At 39.9% G+C, this 16,309-nt stretch overlaps 1 protein-coding gene across 1 annotated transcript in view; it reads right to left on the bottom strand.

Moving 5' to 3' along the window:
- The window catches only part of LOC104158753 (guanine nucleotide exchange factor DBS-like), a gene marked incomplete at its 5' end in the record, with an annotated part of 44,765 nt that extends 42,580 nt beyond the window's left edge, over window positions 1–2,185 (bottom strand). Inside the window, 2 exons of the mRNA XM_009696481.1 lie at window positions 812–927; window positions 2,119–2,185. Coding sequence (XP_009694783.1) covers window positions 812–927; window positions 2,119–2,185 — 183 coding nt within the window. The remainder of the gene's footprint in view (window positions 1–811; window positions 928–2,118) is intronic.
- Between the last annotated feature and the right edge of the window lie 14,124 nt (window positions 2,186–16,309).

The following is a 16,309-nucleotide window of genomic DNA, read 5'->3' as shown; positions in this document are numbered from 1 at the left end:
TTCAAAATAATACGTAAACTGGAAAAGAATTTTTCTACTATGTATCAACTACTCTGGCATAATATTTAAACTTGTGAAAGAGGGATTTTTTATTTATTTCATTCAACTGTTTGTTACATCTTAAGGGCTATTATTATCCAAAAGAATTCCCGAATTCTCACTTTGGCTATGGCCAGTTTTACTTAATCAAGGCTGGGAAAAGGAGGAAATTTACAGAAGTAGCCCTAAGCTCTGTGTTTTGAAAGAGGATCGAAAAGAGGTTAATCTTGGTCATAACTGGTATTCTGTAGTTATGGGCACTAGATCACCTTGTCCACAGTATGGGCAAGGCTTCCGGAAAGGTTTATGATCATATATACGAAGGATAAAATTCCTTAAGAAAAGTCCTATCAAATACAGCATGTCTTCCAATGTGATAACAGAAACATAGGACAAATATCTGAACACTAAGAAAATTTTCTTACAGAGGAGTTTGGCTAGAGAAAGAACATCATGCTTTAGTCCTGTGACATCTACAAGTGTACCAAGAGAGGCGGTAAAATACTCGCCACAAGGGACATTCAAAATGGGTAACGTCAGGGGAAATCACTAGTTAATGCACAGAAGGGTATAATCTTTCACAACAAAGATGAAATAGATTATCTTGGAGGTGTTCTCCAGACATGGGTTTCACAGGACACACACAGAGGCGAAGTGGGGATGACTTTTTTCCTGCCTGCGTATGTGTTAGTATGACAAAGCACCCCACATAAAGGGAGTAGAAATGACAGTAGCACCCGAGGGTGCAGGACAACCACCAGTTCCCACGTGCCTGTTGTGGAATTCGTAGATTTCTGGGAGGTTCCCAAAAAGAATGTCCTTCTTGTTCTGGAGTGCAGATGGAATCAGATGTACTAAATTGGGATTGTCCATTTCTGATGCATACCCCTGCAGAGAAGAGTGGAAGGTAAAACCAGCCTGTTTTTACCAAGGGAGAAGTACTGTGTCTGAGACACTGAAAAGCCCCAAGGTCTATGTGCTTTTTGTTCTCAACAGAGCACACAAAGGCTTCTCCTATGCCTGCTTCTTTGTTGCTGCCATGAATTTCTGATGCTTCTAATTTTGCCCAGAGCTTTTACCCCTGATAGCTGTGCAAACACATTTTTAACCACAAATGGACAGGTTACTGGATCAACAAAAAAGACGAAATGATGTCCCTAGGATTCAAAAGCCATTTTGGTCATGTAGGAATGGAAACTACTAAGTTTGATAGACACATATCTTTCTGCTACACTGCTTCATTGCAGAAGAGTTAGTTTGGATTTATTTGTTGAACTGTGGTATTTGGCTTGATTATTTGGTTGTTTCTTGCAGAAACTGGATTGTGTTTCTTCAATAAAAACTTTGAGAGAAGAATATTCTGAGTGTAGATTTTGAACTCAGGAGTAAAACATTGATTACCAGAGCTATCAGCTCCCACACTTCAAATCCAATAAAGAAGCAACCACATACCTGTAAAAAGAAACTACTCAGTCCTTCAAGTCTCACCCAAATACAAGCATGATTGAGCCCTACTCAGCCCCCACCCTCCCACAGATGAGGGACCTCAGACTCCACACACACGGAGTATGCTGGTATCCTACGAGTTTCAAAAGCTCGAGAGTTATATTTGCAGTGTGAGCTGCTCTTTTCTGTGTTCAGACACTACATGGGACAACAAACAAGAGGAGGAAGAGGGCCTTCCTTTCTCTCAATCATTTTCCAAACCTACATTCACAGAAACTTAGTATCTGGCCCCATGGAAATCAAGGGTGCTGTTTCTGAGGCCTATTGTTGATATTTTGAAAAGGCACCTTATTAACTATTCATTTGTCCATAACTTTGAGAACCATGCAACTTTTATCATTCTGTGGGCTGGGGTCAGAAAAGGTGCCTCCTCCTTTAAGCGTAAGCCCTGAGGAAAGATGTTCAAAACATCGTTCCCATTTTCCATCTCTAAGGCTGAGCTATCTTGCTAACAGAGCCTGTACACTCTAAACACAAGGTGGGAGGTGAGAGCGCTCAGCCCATGAAGGATGTGCACCCGCAGTGATAACTCAGTGATTAAGCACTAGAAGTAATTTCAGAAGAGTTTCTTACCTCTATTATACTTTGAAGTTCTTCTACATAAACCCGTTCTGTTTCTATCAGCTCATTGATTATGTGGCTAAAAGACAAGAAAGGTAGAGAGTTATAGTGTTTACCAACAGTTCAACAAAGCACACATGAAAGAAAATATTGTATTCCTTGTATTCCTGTTTATGCCTCTCTACACAAATAAAAAATCCTCTGAAGGTCATTTCTCCATACTTCAATATTGTGCCTTGTTGATAAGTTTAAAAGTCCTAAACATCCCTTGGACTATTATTTTTTCAGCTCATTTTAAACTTCATCTTGGTTGCTTCTGTCATTTTTATACCTACAAATCTGAATAAAAAGATTTAAAATGCCCTAGAAGGCAAACAAAAAAGGTTTCCTCTTCTAATAATAACTAACAATACTCAATAAAAGGGGATTATATTTCCCAAGGCTATATTACATTTCTGTTTTGCTTTCTTTTATAAAATAAACAAAATTGGTGATTACATTTCAGGCAGCCTGAAGTGCAAAAGCACTGACTAAAACCTTACTAGGTTACTAAAATAGATTCATTGATTTGCTTCAGATTTACCCAGTCTTTTCCAAGGCAATATGGTTTGGCAGGCTAGGTGGGGTCCACTTACTCCAGTCTTACAGGCTATTACTGCTTTATGGACCACTGCTTGAGAAACATTATAATTACTGAAAAAATTAGGCCTGACCTTCAACTGATCCATAACATTACAAATTTTGTTATAAAATAACCGGATTTCATAGGTATCTTGCACTAATGCCTTAAGTAAAGACAAAATTGCAGAGTGTCTACTACAAGGTAGGGAAATGGGTCAGGGCGGTACCCTGCACAGTCCAGGATTCCTGACTCCAATTAGTTAACTTCCACACTGATCTCAGACTGAGATACTTATGCACAGGAAAGGCACATCTAGCAATAGGGCAAAAACGATATCATCCTTCATGACTAAGCAATACTATTGAACAAACATGAGTGCAAAGGGATTCTGCAGTACATTGCATGACCTTATAAAGCCAAGCTGTGTTGGACTCTAACCCATGTAAAAGCTCTGTCTGCGCTCCCCTGAATTTGCACACTTTTGACCTGAAAAATGTGTTTGTGGTATGCTCTAAGTACTAGATTACTCTTCATGAGATAGATACATATGTCACTTTAATGCACGTTCATGAGACTTGCACAGGCAATGGCCTAAGGGGCCATTTGTCCAAAAAATTATTTTACAAATATTAGCATTTGCTTTTACAGTTGACTGTGTCCTGGTTTGGCTGAAACAGGACCAAAACTCCTTTCAGGAGATTTTCCTTCAGTTAAGTTTTTTCTAAGTAACTGCACTTTCTGAAGGTGACTACAGGTTTTTCAGACAGTGCCTGCTTTTAGAGTTGGTGGTGCTTGATGTCTGTAGTTGTTGCTGGAGTAGAAGCAGGACTGTTATGCAGAAAGGCCCATGTGTGTGTGCTTGTTCCCTGCGGGCTCTCATGTGCTCCGCATGTGGAGAGGCGGAAAAGGGTCACACCTGCAGGAAGCTGCGGAGGGGACAGGTGCCCAAGGCCCGACCAATGTAGTATTTCATCCCATAGAGGTGGATACTCGGTATAAAGCTCAGGGATCACGGGGATCAGCTTTCTCTTTCGCTTTATCTTTCCCTCATGGCCAGCATCCCTGTGGGACTCTGCTCGCTCTCCTGCCTCCGCCCCCAATCCGTGCATTCCTGAATCCGGTTCCCACCTGCTGCAGAATCCAGTCTGGGACATCCGGGTGCCTGCCCTGTCATGTGAGCACTGGGAGCTGCCGCGTCGTCATCGGGAAGCTCGCTATGAGTTTTATATGTTTCCATTTCTATTGCTAGTAGCATTGCCATTAATATTATTTATATTCTTGTTCACTGTTATTGCTTTATTAAAGTAGGTTTAACTTTCCAGCCCATAAGTCTCTCTCCATTTTCCCTTCTCTTTCCCCTTCTGGGAAGGGCATCTGCCGTCTGCTTTAAGTGCTGGCCCAGCCTTAAATGGTGACAGACTGAAACAAGTAAAACTTCTATGGGTAAATATGCCTTTCCTTTTAGCAGCTATTGCAGTTACTGCACAGACCAGATGCAAAGGGGGATGAGCAGATTGCTACTGTTCTAGCATCACTACCACTTGCAGTGCTGAAAAGGAATCACGAGGACAATGCACAACTTGTTTCTGGAGTCAAAAACTTAGGTTGGCTATCAAACTGAACTAATACACCTCATCAAGCTCAAGCCACTAATGGTTATCAAGATACAATACAAACGCTAGTGGCAGAAACTTGTTGAATCAGGCAGATATTTTGTTATCACTATCTACTTCAAACTAAGTAGTTTAAATGACATTTGTCACTCTGGCTATCAGCTTCAGGAGAGAACACTGGAGATTCAGTTGTCCAGGTAGGCAGCTAATAGTAGATACAATAAAATAGACACATGCAGGTATAATTTCCTGTGCAAATTTCATATTTGCATTGGCATCACAGTGTGGCCATAGAAACTGTGCATATGTCCTACCTGTGTGCACAGCTATGGTCTTTGCAATGATACACAGAAATACTTTAACTTTTTAGCACTCTTCAGAGCCAAAGGATGGTTATATTCTTGGTTCCCTTGGTAGACCTGAGAACTACTGCTCTGCATTTATTTCATGAATTGGAGAACAGGTTTGACATTGTCTGAAAAGGTTGTTCCATCAGTTATAAGTTTTGAAATATCATCTTTAACTTCAGCTCTAACCTAGATCAATTTTAAGGAAACCTCAAATTCTGTTTATTATTTCCGTTCTACAGATCCAGAAGACTTAAAATTTAATGTTGCAGAAATTGCAACTTCATGAGGCTTATTTAATGCTCAAGATTCACATTTCCAAAGAGCTGCTGCACTGTTTAAAAAAAAAAAGTAACAGAGCAGGTGTGACAAAAAGTCATCAGAGAAACTTAATGTTTTTAAGTTTTAAATAAATCTTTAAGTTCATCTTACTGTTGAAAGATGCTTATTTACCTGCCAACAAGACATAGATCTTCCAAATATTTAGTCTGTTACCTAACAGATTACATCAAGACTGACTCTGAAGCAAACCCAACACTTTGCTGACAATTATACCTGAAAAGCAAATTATTAGTCCATAGGTTTCCTAGTAACTGCCATAAACAAACAACAATGTGGTGCCTGTCAAAAGCACAATTCAAAGTAATCCAATAAGTAGAACAGAGGCCTTTAGGATATTTTACTATCCAGCTTTCTATTAAAGACGAAGCAAAAATTAATTGTTTTAATCTTTTCTGAATCCTAGTTTAACATAGAGTACCAGCTCTTGAATCTCCATTGTAAGAAATCTGTTTTTTTAATTGAGTTACTAATCCTAAATTCCTTTGGAAACATTGTCCATTGAAGGCATAAAAAAAAATCGCATATGAGGAATGTTTTATTAGAGGAAGTTCTGTGAGACTCCTAAGATACTACCATTGTAGTTACGAGGTTGTCATAAAATCTAACACAGTTCTTTAAGAAGATTTGATTTTATTATTTAACTGAATTCTATATGTAGATTTATACTAAGAGTAAATGCTTCAGCTTTTTAAGTGTTATGAAAAACCTAACTAACGCTTTCACTGCTTTTAAAGGTGGTGTTAGCCATTTTATCATCTCAGTTTCAATGGCAATGAAAGAGAGACGAAATTGTGTTGGTATTCTTTCAGCTCCTGGTTAGAGTTCAAGAGCTTCCTATCTCTAAACTGAGAGTCTGTACATAGAGAGTAATAATTTTCCAATACTCCTCCACAGTGAGCTAGCAAGATTTGCTGCCCAAATAAGACTTTCACTGCTCAGGTTTTTTGGTGGTTTTTTTTTGTTGTTGTTGTTGTTGTTTTTTGTCTTTTTCCAACCACAAATTGTGTCCACATGAAAAAAAGGAATTTGACCAAACATCTAGCATTCTGTCAGACTCAGCACACATGCTTTAGAGCTGTTTTTACACTTGCCTCTTAGTACCCATGGCAAGTACATCTCTGGGATTTCCTGAGTGGAACACAGGAGCTGTATGCTTAAGCCTTGCACTGTCCCCAAAGCAGAATACCTCTCATGCTTCTGCAAAGAGCTGCTGAGTGCAAATTCTAGTCCCAAGGCTGCCACTGGCTTAAAGCGTTGCATGATACAATCCATCCATCTCTCTGTCTGTGCCCATTCCACAGTCTCCAGATGTTATTTTACATGATTACAACACTATTCTTCTGAAAGTGTTATTCTGTATTTCTTTCTCTAACAGGTTCGGTGCTACAGCAGCCACCAGGAACACTCAGCACAAACCCATCACAAAAGAGCCTTCCTTAGCTCCAGTGCTCCTGGAGTAAATTACCTAAATTGCTCTCCAAATAATAACCACAGCAGCAAAATCTCAAACATTAAAGGCTGTTACACATGAATCACTCTCTTGTCAAACTGTTAACAATATAAAGCTGTGCACTTGGTCAAGGGCCTTCCACAGACCTTAGAATTGCCCTGACAAAGATGCAATTTAAGAACAGTGAATTAAAGAGCTACTTAAGTGTGTCTTGCTGCTGTGGGGGAAAGCATTGAGACAGTATAAAGGAAATCTACTTTTATTGTAAGTTATTATGGTAAATGATGAAGTAGAGAGCTCACTATGTGGCACAAGGGATTTAATGGCATTTGAGATAGTCTAACAGCCTAGAAAACTGCTAGTGACATCATCTGATTTACATCAAGCCATGAAGGTGAAACGTGAAATGTTCATCTCTTCCAGGATGTCATGGGGCAGCGAGGGTAACTCAGTATGCACCTGCTGTGAGTATCATGTTTAAGGAAAATATGATGCAGCAATTGACAGGATTATTGTCACAGGCAGTTCTTCCAACCCCCTTCTTCTCTTGTATGGTCTCAACAAGCATGACTAGGTTAGAAGTCATTTCTGGTGACCAGCTGCATCGTAAGTCCTCTTTACATTGTCCAACATTTGAACAAAGCTAATATTGCAAATGTAAACATACATTGTTTCTAAAGAGAGAGGACATTGCATTGTAGATAAGAAATTAAGACAAATGTAGCTAATCCATTTTCTTTCTAACTGCTAAGAAGAAAGTACAGTCACCAGGGTTCACCCTAATGTTTCTGTCAATAATATCAGAAATTAAACAAAAGGTGAAACAGTGAAGGAATGAAAAAGCATATCAAAAAATTGAAGAATATAAGTTAATCAGTGGCAGACCAGAGATACGGGCCCTTACTGCATTTAGAGTTTTAAACTTAAATCACAGTTCCTTCAGTCTCTTTATTTTTTCCTGTGTCCATGTCCAAACTACATAGCAAAGTTTCATGCAGATTTCTACCAGCTTCTGAGGGCTTTTCTCCATCCTCCAGTGCTGCCACGCACACTGCTCACTAGCCTTCAGCAGCAGGCTACTCCCTCGGAGGGAGCAGTAGATGCAGCACTGATCTATCTGCCATCCCACCTGCTCTTGCATTTGCTTCCCCTTTCTCAGAGAAACACGAAAACAGGAAGCGGAGCCAGGAGGAACCACCCAAAATCTTGCCCTTGGTGCTAAGGGACTGTTCATGGTTTGGCCAGTAAGTCTGAGAACTTGCATCCTATAAATGGGCTCATTGCAGTTGGCTGTGTCTCAGAGAATTTGGAGGTAATTTCAGAATAGATGCAGCTTGCAGCCTTGACTTTGGGCTCAGCATTGTGATTAGAGGAAAGACTGCAACACTCCCCTTAATGACGAAAGCGGAGAAAAAAACAAGTGTAACTGGGATGTGTGAGGTAAAGGTGGGGGGAGATCTTCCACACTCCATTGTTCCTTCAGTTAAGAGACTTTTTACAAGAATGTGAGGTTTGGATGGCAGCAGTCCAAAGACAACAAAACTCTGAGTTAGCTGAAGTTTATGGGCAGCTCTCACAAGGATAGTTCCTCACCAGGATCATTCCCAAGGAAGCAGGCCATCTCAGCACAGATGGTGAAGGATTAGGCATCTGACCTGAAGGTCTAAGGTTTCCGTGGAGCCCGAGAAATTCCTAAAATCCTATCTGTGGGCATCCTTGTTGCCAGTAAACATTAATTCCACTGGACTATACTTGCTTCTTCCCAAAAGAAAAACAAAACTCACCAAATTAGAAGAGTTCCAAAGGTGGCATATTCTGGTCCCAATAACATCTGGCCCACTAGCTTTCCTGGTGTGGAAATAGTGACATGAAAGACTGCTCAGGGGAGCAAGGCCAGCTTCCCTCTGTAGCGGGAGTGCACTGTGTGTCCTAGCAGAGCGGGCTCAGCCACCACTAACCTGGCAAAGCACTGTGTATGGCAGGGCCTTTGCTGCTACCGCAACTTGGCAGAATCAGGATGTGGCTGTGGCAGGGAAAGATCAGACACAGGACCACTGATGTGATGTCAGATGTTCTTCCAGCAAAGGAAACTTCTTGTTATGGGAAACAGCTAACTAGCATGAACTAACGCACATTTTTTTATTGATGTGGGTTTCTAATGAAGCATCATGGCCTTGGTTACACTAAGACCCCATTTCCCACAGGTGTGATTTCTCATCAGTTTCCTCCGGGCAGATGATTCTTGCTTTGGCAACCATGACATCCTGTGGCCCTGCAGCACTACTAAGATCTCACACATTGAGCCAGTTTCCACCACTCCTAGCTTTGAGAGGCATTGCAGTGCCAGCCCAATAAGGATAATAAGAAAGGACAAAGTAATAGGAAAACTGTTTCTGCTTTGTCAATAGTGCTGTCTCTGACTTCTAGCAAGTTAGTCATGCTGCTGAAGTGAAGAAAATAAGTGATTGCCTAAAGGATTCTCTCCAACAGGCGTGAGAATATAGAGGCTGCAAAGGACAGCAAAGCATCAGGAAGAGACACGGTTTTAGCCAAAGTTGTAAGTGAAACCTTGAAACTGAGGTAAAGGCTGGTATTAATTAGCACCCTTCACTTGTAGTGGTGCATTTCTCCATCCGTCACTGCCTGTGCTGACATTTAGACCAAATGTAGCTATTTATATTGCTTTGGACTGTGCAAATAGCAACTAGCAATGTTATTACCCAAGTATAAACTAATCCTGCAGTGCATTGCCTTGTTGCAACAAAACTTTGTCAAGAGGTATTTATATGAGCTGGCTTCTTCTGGTAACTGAAAGCATGCTCCTAGGAAGGTCCTCACTACAGTGACCATAAAGAAGACATGTACTAGCCCGTTATATATTAATAACTCTTCCTCCTTCCTTCTTCCTTAATGACAGAAGAAAAAGGAAACATAATTGAACGGCTGGCCAAGATCCCCAGGTGTCTCAGGTCATTATGCAGGTCTGTATTGCAATAATTCTGGTAGGAGCAGTGTCAGATGGTTTCTCTGCTGTGATATGTGCTACCTTAAAAAAACCCTATCAAATATAATGAAACACTAAGCAGAAATAATATCTAGATACTACCACAACCTATTAATATCTCCTCTGGCTAAATCTCAATGGCTTTTTGCCCATACAGTTACTATTTGTGCATCCTGCTTAGATGGCAACATAAAACTAATTCAGGATTTTTGTTTCCCTAGCTGTGCTTCTTTTCTAACAAACACATTGGCTCACTTCTACTGACAGATCTTGTTTCCATGCCACGATTTGCTATCACAGGTGCCTGTCCTGGTAAGGACTCTTTTCCCCTGAAGAAGAATTGGAGCTATCAAGTAGAATTAAAACAGTGAGCTTTTCTGAAAAACAAACAAACAAACAAAACCAAAACCAAAAAGTCCACCCATAAATCATAAATGGTGCTCCAAAATTACTATGCTGCAGAAAACCTATCTGCATGACTGATGTGGAGCCAGCAAAAGTGTCACTCGTGCATGAGTATTCCATAACTGTCTTGCAAAAATGCACAGTGCCTGGAAGATGAAAAGTTAGTATTTTCAACAGCTGAAACAGCAGAATACCAGTGTGCATGAGCAAAATACTCAGTGGAATTTATTCAATTAATAAAAATAAAATAAACACCACTTTTATAAATATATCTAATTTATGTAGAGATCTACTTAGATTGAAAATAGTGGCTTTTTTAATACCTGAGGCTTCAAAAACAAGAGAAAGGACTGAAGGGAACTGTGTACAGTGCAATGGATACATATACTTAGAATAAACATCAATATTGGATAGAGTTGGACATAAGAGAAGTGAGAGTGAAAAATTACTGGCTTGCAAAAGTAAGCACAGTGGTAAAGACCTTCTTGGCCCAGCACTCTGGCTAGTTTTAAGTGTTGTCAAATTTCTATTTCTGAATGTAAATAAAATACAATGAAATTAAAGTTTTTGCACTGGTATCTCCTTTGTAGGTAGTAAATAGTGAAAATCTCATTGTCCCAGTGGAAGCAGAATCAGCAATAAATAACACATCTGGTTTTGAATTAGAAATCGCTACAAGAAATTCTAAGACTGGTCTAATCTTAAAATCTCAAAATTATCTCTGTGCTATGGAATCAAAAGAAATGACAGCACATCAGCTGCTGCGTAGAGGAAACTTCCATTCCACCTACATAAATGCTTTTAAGAGGAATTTTTTTTCATTTCTCACAGTGCTAGAAGTGCCTTTTCCAGTTGAAAAGTATTCTCAGCCGAGATTGTGCAACAGCTCAAGTGAAATTTAAGTAATGAGTCAGTTGCTGTACTTTACCTCCTAAAGTGGAAGAAAAGGTCATTCTGGGCATAAAAGCATTTGTTTGAATGGAACCTTATATTTGTTAGTTGATACAGAGAACATTTCTGATTTCTCTGACAGATACTCCTTTTTTTTTTTCGACATGAAAAAGAGCAATGCCTTGAAAGAACAATTATTGTTCTGAAAGTACATTTCATAGCTGCAAATGAACCCCAACTAACTAACTTTGAGAAGCGTAAAGAATTTAGGTAGTACGCTCCATCTCATCTGGAAATTAGTACCCCTTAGTGAAGATATTGTCATTGCCTGCCTAGGTGATCCTATTCTGCTGTAATGTCAAATGGATTTGCTCAGGTTATTATGGAAGTTCTTCTGAGCAGAAGGACTGTATCTTTGTTAGAAATATATTTCACCACCAAAGTCACCATTTATAATATTTTCCTTCTTCTGAAATGATCTGATCTCTTCACATATAAGGAATTGTCCCACATTCATTGTTCCCAAAACAAATGACCTTGGGGAAATATTTTTATATATCTTAATTAGTTGACCTACATTATAGGAACCAGAACATAGTTTTAATGGAGAGGCAAATTAATTAAATCACCTACAGAGAGGAATAATATGAATAGAGGACTAAAAGTCAAGCAAGTATTGTTTCTCATCTCAGCTGTGCATCTAGACTGGAATGATGCACCTCTGTATGCAAATTTGAGCTAGCTTTAGACAATGTGGATGCTGCAGACTTGTCCTTACTGTAGGCCAAAATAATATGCCAAGTAGCTATGTAAATATTTGTCAGCTACTCATATTTGTGAACTACTCATCAGGCTCACTTTGTGATTTTGGTCCTTTAACTTTGCAGCTGCGCTATTTCTATTTGATCATAAAGATCTATTTAGCTCTGTGATATCTCAGCATCGAGTAATCAATTAGCTAAATGCAGGCGAATAATTTATAAATCAAATTTGCTACTAATGTAACTGCTAAGTGGTAGTAGGCCATATTTTAATAGATTGTAGTAGGTTGCTAGTGGACCATTACTCATACAAGCTGCTACACACATATGCTTGTTAAATATCTGCATGGACCTGAGACATTGCAGGTTAACAGGCTGCTCCCATACTGTGGAGACTTCCATGTAATTTCTTAGCATTGTTTGCTTGCTTGAGATTATGAGTATTTACATATAGGCCACAGAATTAACTTGATGACTCAAATTTCACTATTCTTCCTTAGAAGTATTGTCCAATCAAACGTAAACCTCCTGATTTCTTACGGCCAGGCAGATCTAGTAAAGCTGGATCTTTCATTTACTACAGCAAAGTATATTGCATATAGGACTTAAAGTGAGGATGGGGGAGAATCAAATAATTCTGCTCTACACTTGCCTAAGAGTGGATTTAACCTGCTAAACTGAAGTCATTATGGGCACTCTAGTTTACCAGCTGACAAAGGAAGCTCACTGCTTTTTAAAATATAAAAATATAAATATATATGTGTAAAAATTAAATAAAGGTTATTAATATGTTGAGATTTATGTTGAGATTAATTTTGAGATTTACCCTCTCACTTGTTTCTAGCTAGTAAGGACTAGAACATATAGTCACACATTAAATTCAAGAGATAAGACCTCTAAATCAAAGCACTCTAGATTTTCTATGTCCTATTGTTGTGGGAAATTCACAGGGTTCTTGTGTCCTGAAAGCCATTTCCTTCCTGGATGCTTTTTTCTTAAAAGTTAGAAATGGAGCAGGTAAACGATCTCTAGATATGTAAAAGTTTCTGACTTTTGCAAGAACTATTTAACAGCTTTTTTCTATGCTCAACCTGATTTCTAAGACAGAAACTACTTTCAGTTTACATGCAGCATAGTTTTTCCATTCCTTTATAGACATGGTATAATGATATCCAAATACCAGTTGACCTCATTAAGCAAGAAATCTGATAAAGGCTGACAGTGCTGTGGATTTTCCTGCACAGAGTGGTAAAGCATGATATTTGAAAAAGGGTTTTTTTAATAAAAGCAAAAGTTACCATGGTAAAAACCCAAAACTTTCAAACAGACAAGACCAAAAAATAAACCCCAAAAGTATGTTACAGGAAGCTTAATGGGAACTATTTATACTGAGAATTCATGTTGACTACTAGAGCTCAGGCTCTAAGTAAACCTAAAACATGCCCACAGGCTTTCTCCAAAATTCTGTGTAATCTCAGGTGGGTATCCTTGCTGAGCTGGTGTGACAGAGAAGGATTTAGGCATGTGTGACTGCTGCGTACAGATTCCTACACCACCCTAACCTCTTACTCCAGAGCACATCCGTCAGGTGGTGTAACTCACACCTCTCACACCTGTGGTACTCACGCGTCCTCACCCTGTCCCTGAAAGGACCTTTTGTGCTGTGCAGAGCCATTTTGGATTGGGACAGAGAAGCTAAACATGAAACTATTGTTCACTTCATGCAAATGGCAACAGAAATACTACCCTGAAGGACCCACAGCTGGAGGAAAAGTGCTCCAGTGGTTTTGATAGCTTTATTCTGCGAGACTTTGAAAGGCCGTTTGGGTAGAATAAGGGACTAGTTTTATTATTAAAATTAATATTAATTGATTTTACAGACAGGATACCCAGAACAGAGGGGCAGGCAAGTCTCATCCCACCTGCAGCTACCCCACTCCACCCAGCAGTGACTAGGAATCACAGTTTTTAGCAACACCCATATCCATTTACTAAGCTATACTTTGGACAACCCTCTCTACCACACCTCTGGAACACAGCTTGCAGAATTTGATGATAAACTTAGAGAAAGAGGGCAAGACACTGTCTGTTGGAAGATATTCCAAACTTAGAAAGCAGCTTTAGAGAACTGTAGGATAGATTCCAGCTGGAGGATATGTTCAAAGGGCCACTTTACAGAAAATTCTCACAACTGCAGATTGCAAGAAATTGGGAGGATATTACCCAGTATTTGGGCAACAGTATTACCTCTGTTTCTTATTTTTTTCTCTAAGCAGCTGCTAATGGCCAATGTCCATGATAATACAACAGGACAGATAGATTTCTGGGCTCATCCAAGTCTGCACTTTTTTCCCTGGAAGAACAGGAATCTTGGTTTATCAGTCTCAGCGGCTGTTACAGGTCTTACACAAGCCCTGCCTGCGTGGGAAATGTCTAGTTTGCCACTTCAGTGTTTGTAGTTAGAACTGGGGCTGGGTGCAGTTGCAATGGTGTCTGGAAGAGGTAAGAGCACACCACACCAGGCAGAGCTGTTACAGAGGTTGGAGCTCTTGGTGTCCTCCACCCACGCAGTAAGGCTGGCCTGAGAATGCTAGTGAGGGAGCCAGCACAGACAAACAGAACCTATGCATTTTTACCAAGAACAGCATGCTCACTGCCACATTATTTAGCTCTGATTCAGGTCAGATGCCATAAAGGCAAGCTTGTCCGTACTAGTTTGTCCAACATGACTATTAACCAGGGAACAGCATTTGAAGTCAGGTTTTCAATAACTAGAAATTAAAATAAAGCATCAGTGGCTTTAAACTAGAGGCTACAGAGAAAGATCAGCAACAGTGTATTGAATAATCTGGATATGCACAGGAATTCAGCAGGGTCTGTAGATGATCTGCTTGACAGACAAGCGGTACTATATAGAACAGAATTCCTGTTTAGACCCATATGAGGCAAGAAAGTTCCTGTTGGATGAAAAAATGTAAGTGAATTTTCAGAAGTAAATACAGCATCCTAAATGTGAATATGTCACAAATCTTCCAAACCCGGTTATTGTATTCCTGGTTAATAAGCAGCTTGTTAAATGCAGGAAGTAAACTCAGCAGTGATTTACTGAACATTGCAACTGATAAATCACTGCTCCACTGCATCATGAGCTACACAGGACTGAGTGATCTCCCGTCTGCTACGTCCTGTCTGCTACTGTCCTGCAAACCATGCAATTATTTAGATCATCCCAGTGTGGGTGCAAGTCACTGACATCCTGATTAGGCAACATGACATGCTCTTTGTGCTGCTGTAAATGACAATGTGAAGCACTCAGCACTCCCTCATGAGTAATTGACATACAGGAGCTGCATGTTTTTAACTTCAGACTGGTTTAAAAACAGATTTCATTGGAACGTGTATGGGGAAGATAGGTATGCTTTGGCAGCTCTTTCTGGAGAATTTTACACCCTGAGAGGTGTGATTGCTCGTAGTTTGTTTCAGTGGTTTCTTAGCCTGGAGGCTGCCACCGTCCTGCCCTTTAAAGAGAAAGCAGCATTGTCTGAACTGAGGTGGTATAAAATCATACCAGTGCTTCTCCTTCTCTTTCCCCATCCATCAGCTTGGCAGTGATAACAGGGCTGTATAACATCCTCTGCTCCTTGGCTTGTGCCTATGTTATCTGGGATATCTAGGTGTCCTTCACGCAAATACAGAAAGGCCAAGAACTGTCAACCGGCTATGTCAGAGCAAAGCGAGGTTTTTATGTAGAGGTGATATAGCTACAGTTGGGGGAGAAACAAACATAGAAGCCTTCAAGCCCACATGTGCTTCTTCAGACAAAATGCATGCAGTCCTAGGCCAACACAAAGCAGCCTTTATTTGCATATGCTCTATAAAGCCTGAGATGGATCAGCAGGTGGGAGAGAGGAGAACTTTACTGAAGTCCTGGATAGGCATAGGAAGTAGCCATGCAATAGAGGATCCAGATGCAGATTGCCTCAGTAGCAAGAAGGTATGAGAGATAATAGCAGAAGTGGCTGCTTATCCCACTTTGATTAAGTGCAAATTTTGTAAGAAAGCACGTGAATGTTGAGAGTGTTTATTTCAGCATTTCTCTGCCTCCCAGATTCTTTAGGAGCAAAGACACAAGGACTTCAGGAAGTGTCCAGAACACTCAGTAAACCACTGTATTTTAACAGTAAGATTTTTTTTTTCTCCTGTTCATAATAATTTTCCAAGTTCCCAGAATTATTTGGATCTATAGTAGGAATACATCTCCTCTTGCTGTTCTACACACATTTCTATCAGCAGCGAGATCTTCCTATGTGGCAGCAGACACTTCACTTCAAAGATCTTCCCAACCCTGTAGGTTGTAATTAGACTTGTAAGTGCTGGAGCCAACCTGCCCAACAGGGAAACTTCTCTGAAAATGAAGATTTTGTAAAGGCTGAAAGAGATGATGGCAAACAAGAAATGGCTAGTGGCTTCCTGAAATTTCTCCCGATGACTGCTCTTTCATTAAGTTCGGTGAAAGAAAATAGTTCTCTATGCCTAACAATACAATCAAGAACACAGTTTCTCTTAAAATATAGGCTTCAAGTTCTTCCCCTCTACCAGCTGAAAGTTCTAATGAGTCTGGAAATTAGACTGGAAAGACACACTGTTGGGGTTCTACTGCAACACTTACGTCTCAACCACTCACCAAAATCACCTTATCTCAATTGCAACAGAAGTCTATATTATATTATATTATATTGTGAAATTTGTTACATCTTGCATTTACACA

The sequence above is a fragment of the Cariama cristata genome, unplaced genomic scaffold (genome assembly GCF_000690535.1).
Source record: "Cariama cristata isolate BGI_N322 unplaced genomic scaffold, ASM69053v1 scaffold11643, whole genome shotgun sequence".
Lineage (NCBI taxonomy): Eukaryota > Metazoa > Chordata > Aves > Cariamiformes > Cariamidae > Cariama > Cariama cristata.
Note: the sequence above shows the minus strand (reverse complement) of the source record. Positions and strands in the feature narration are given on the sequence as shown.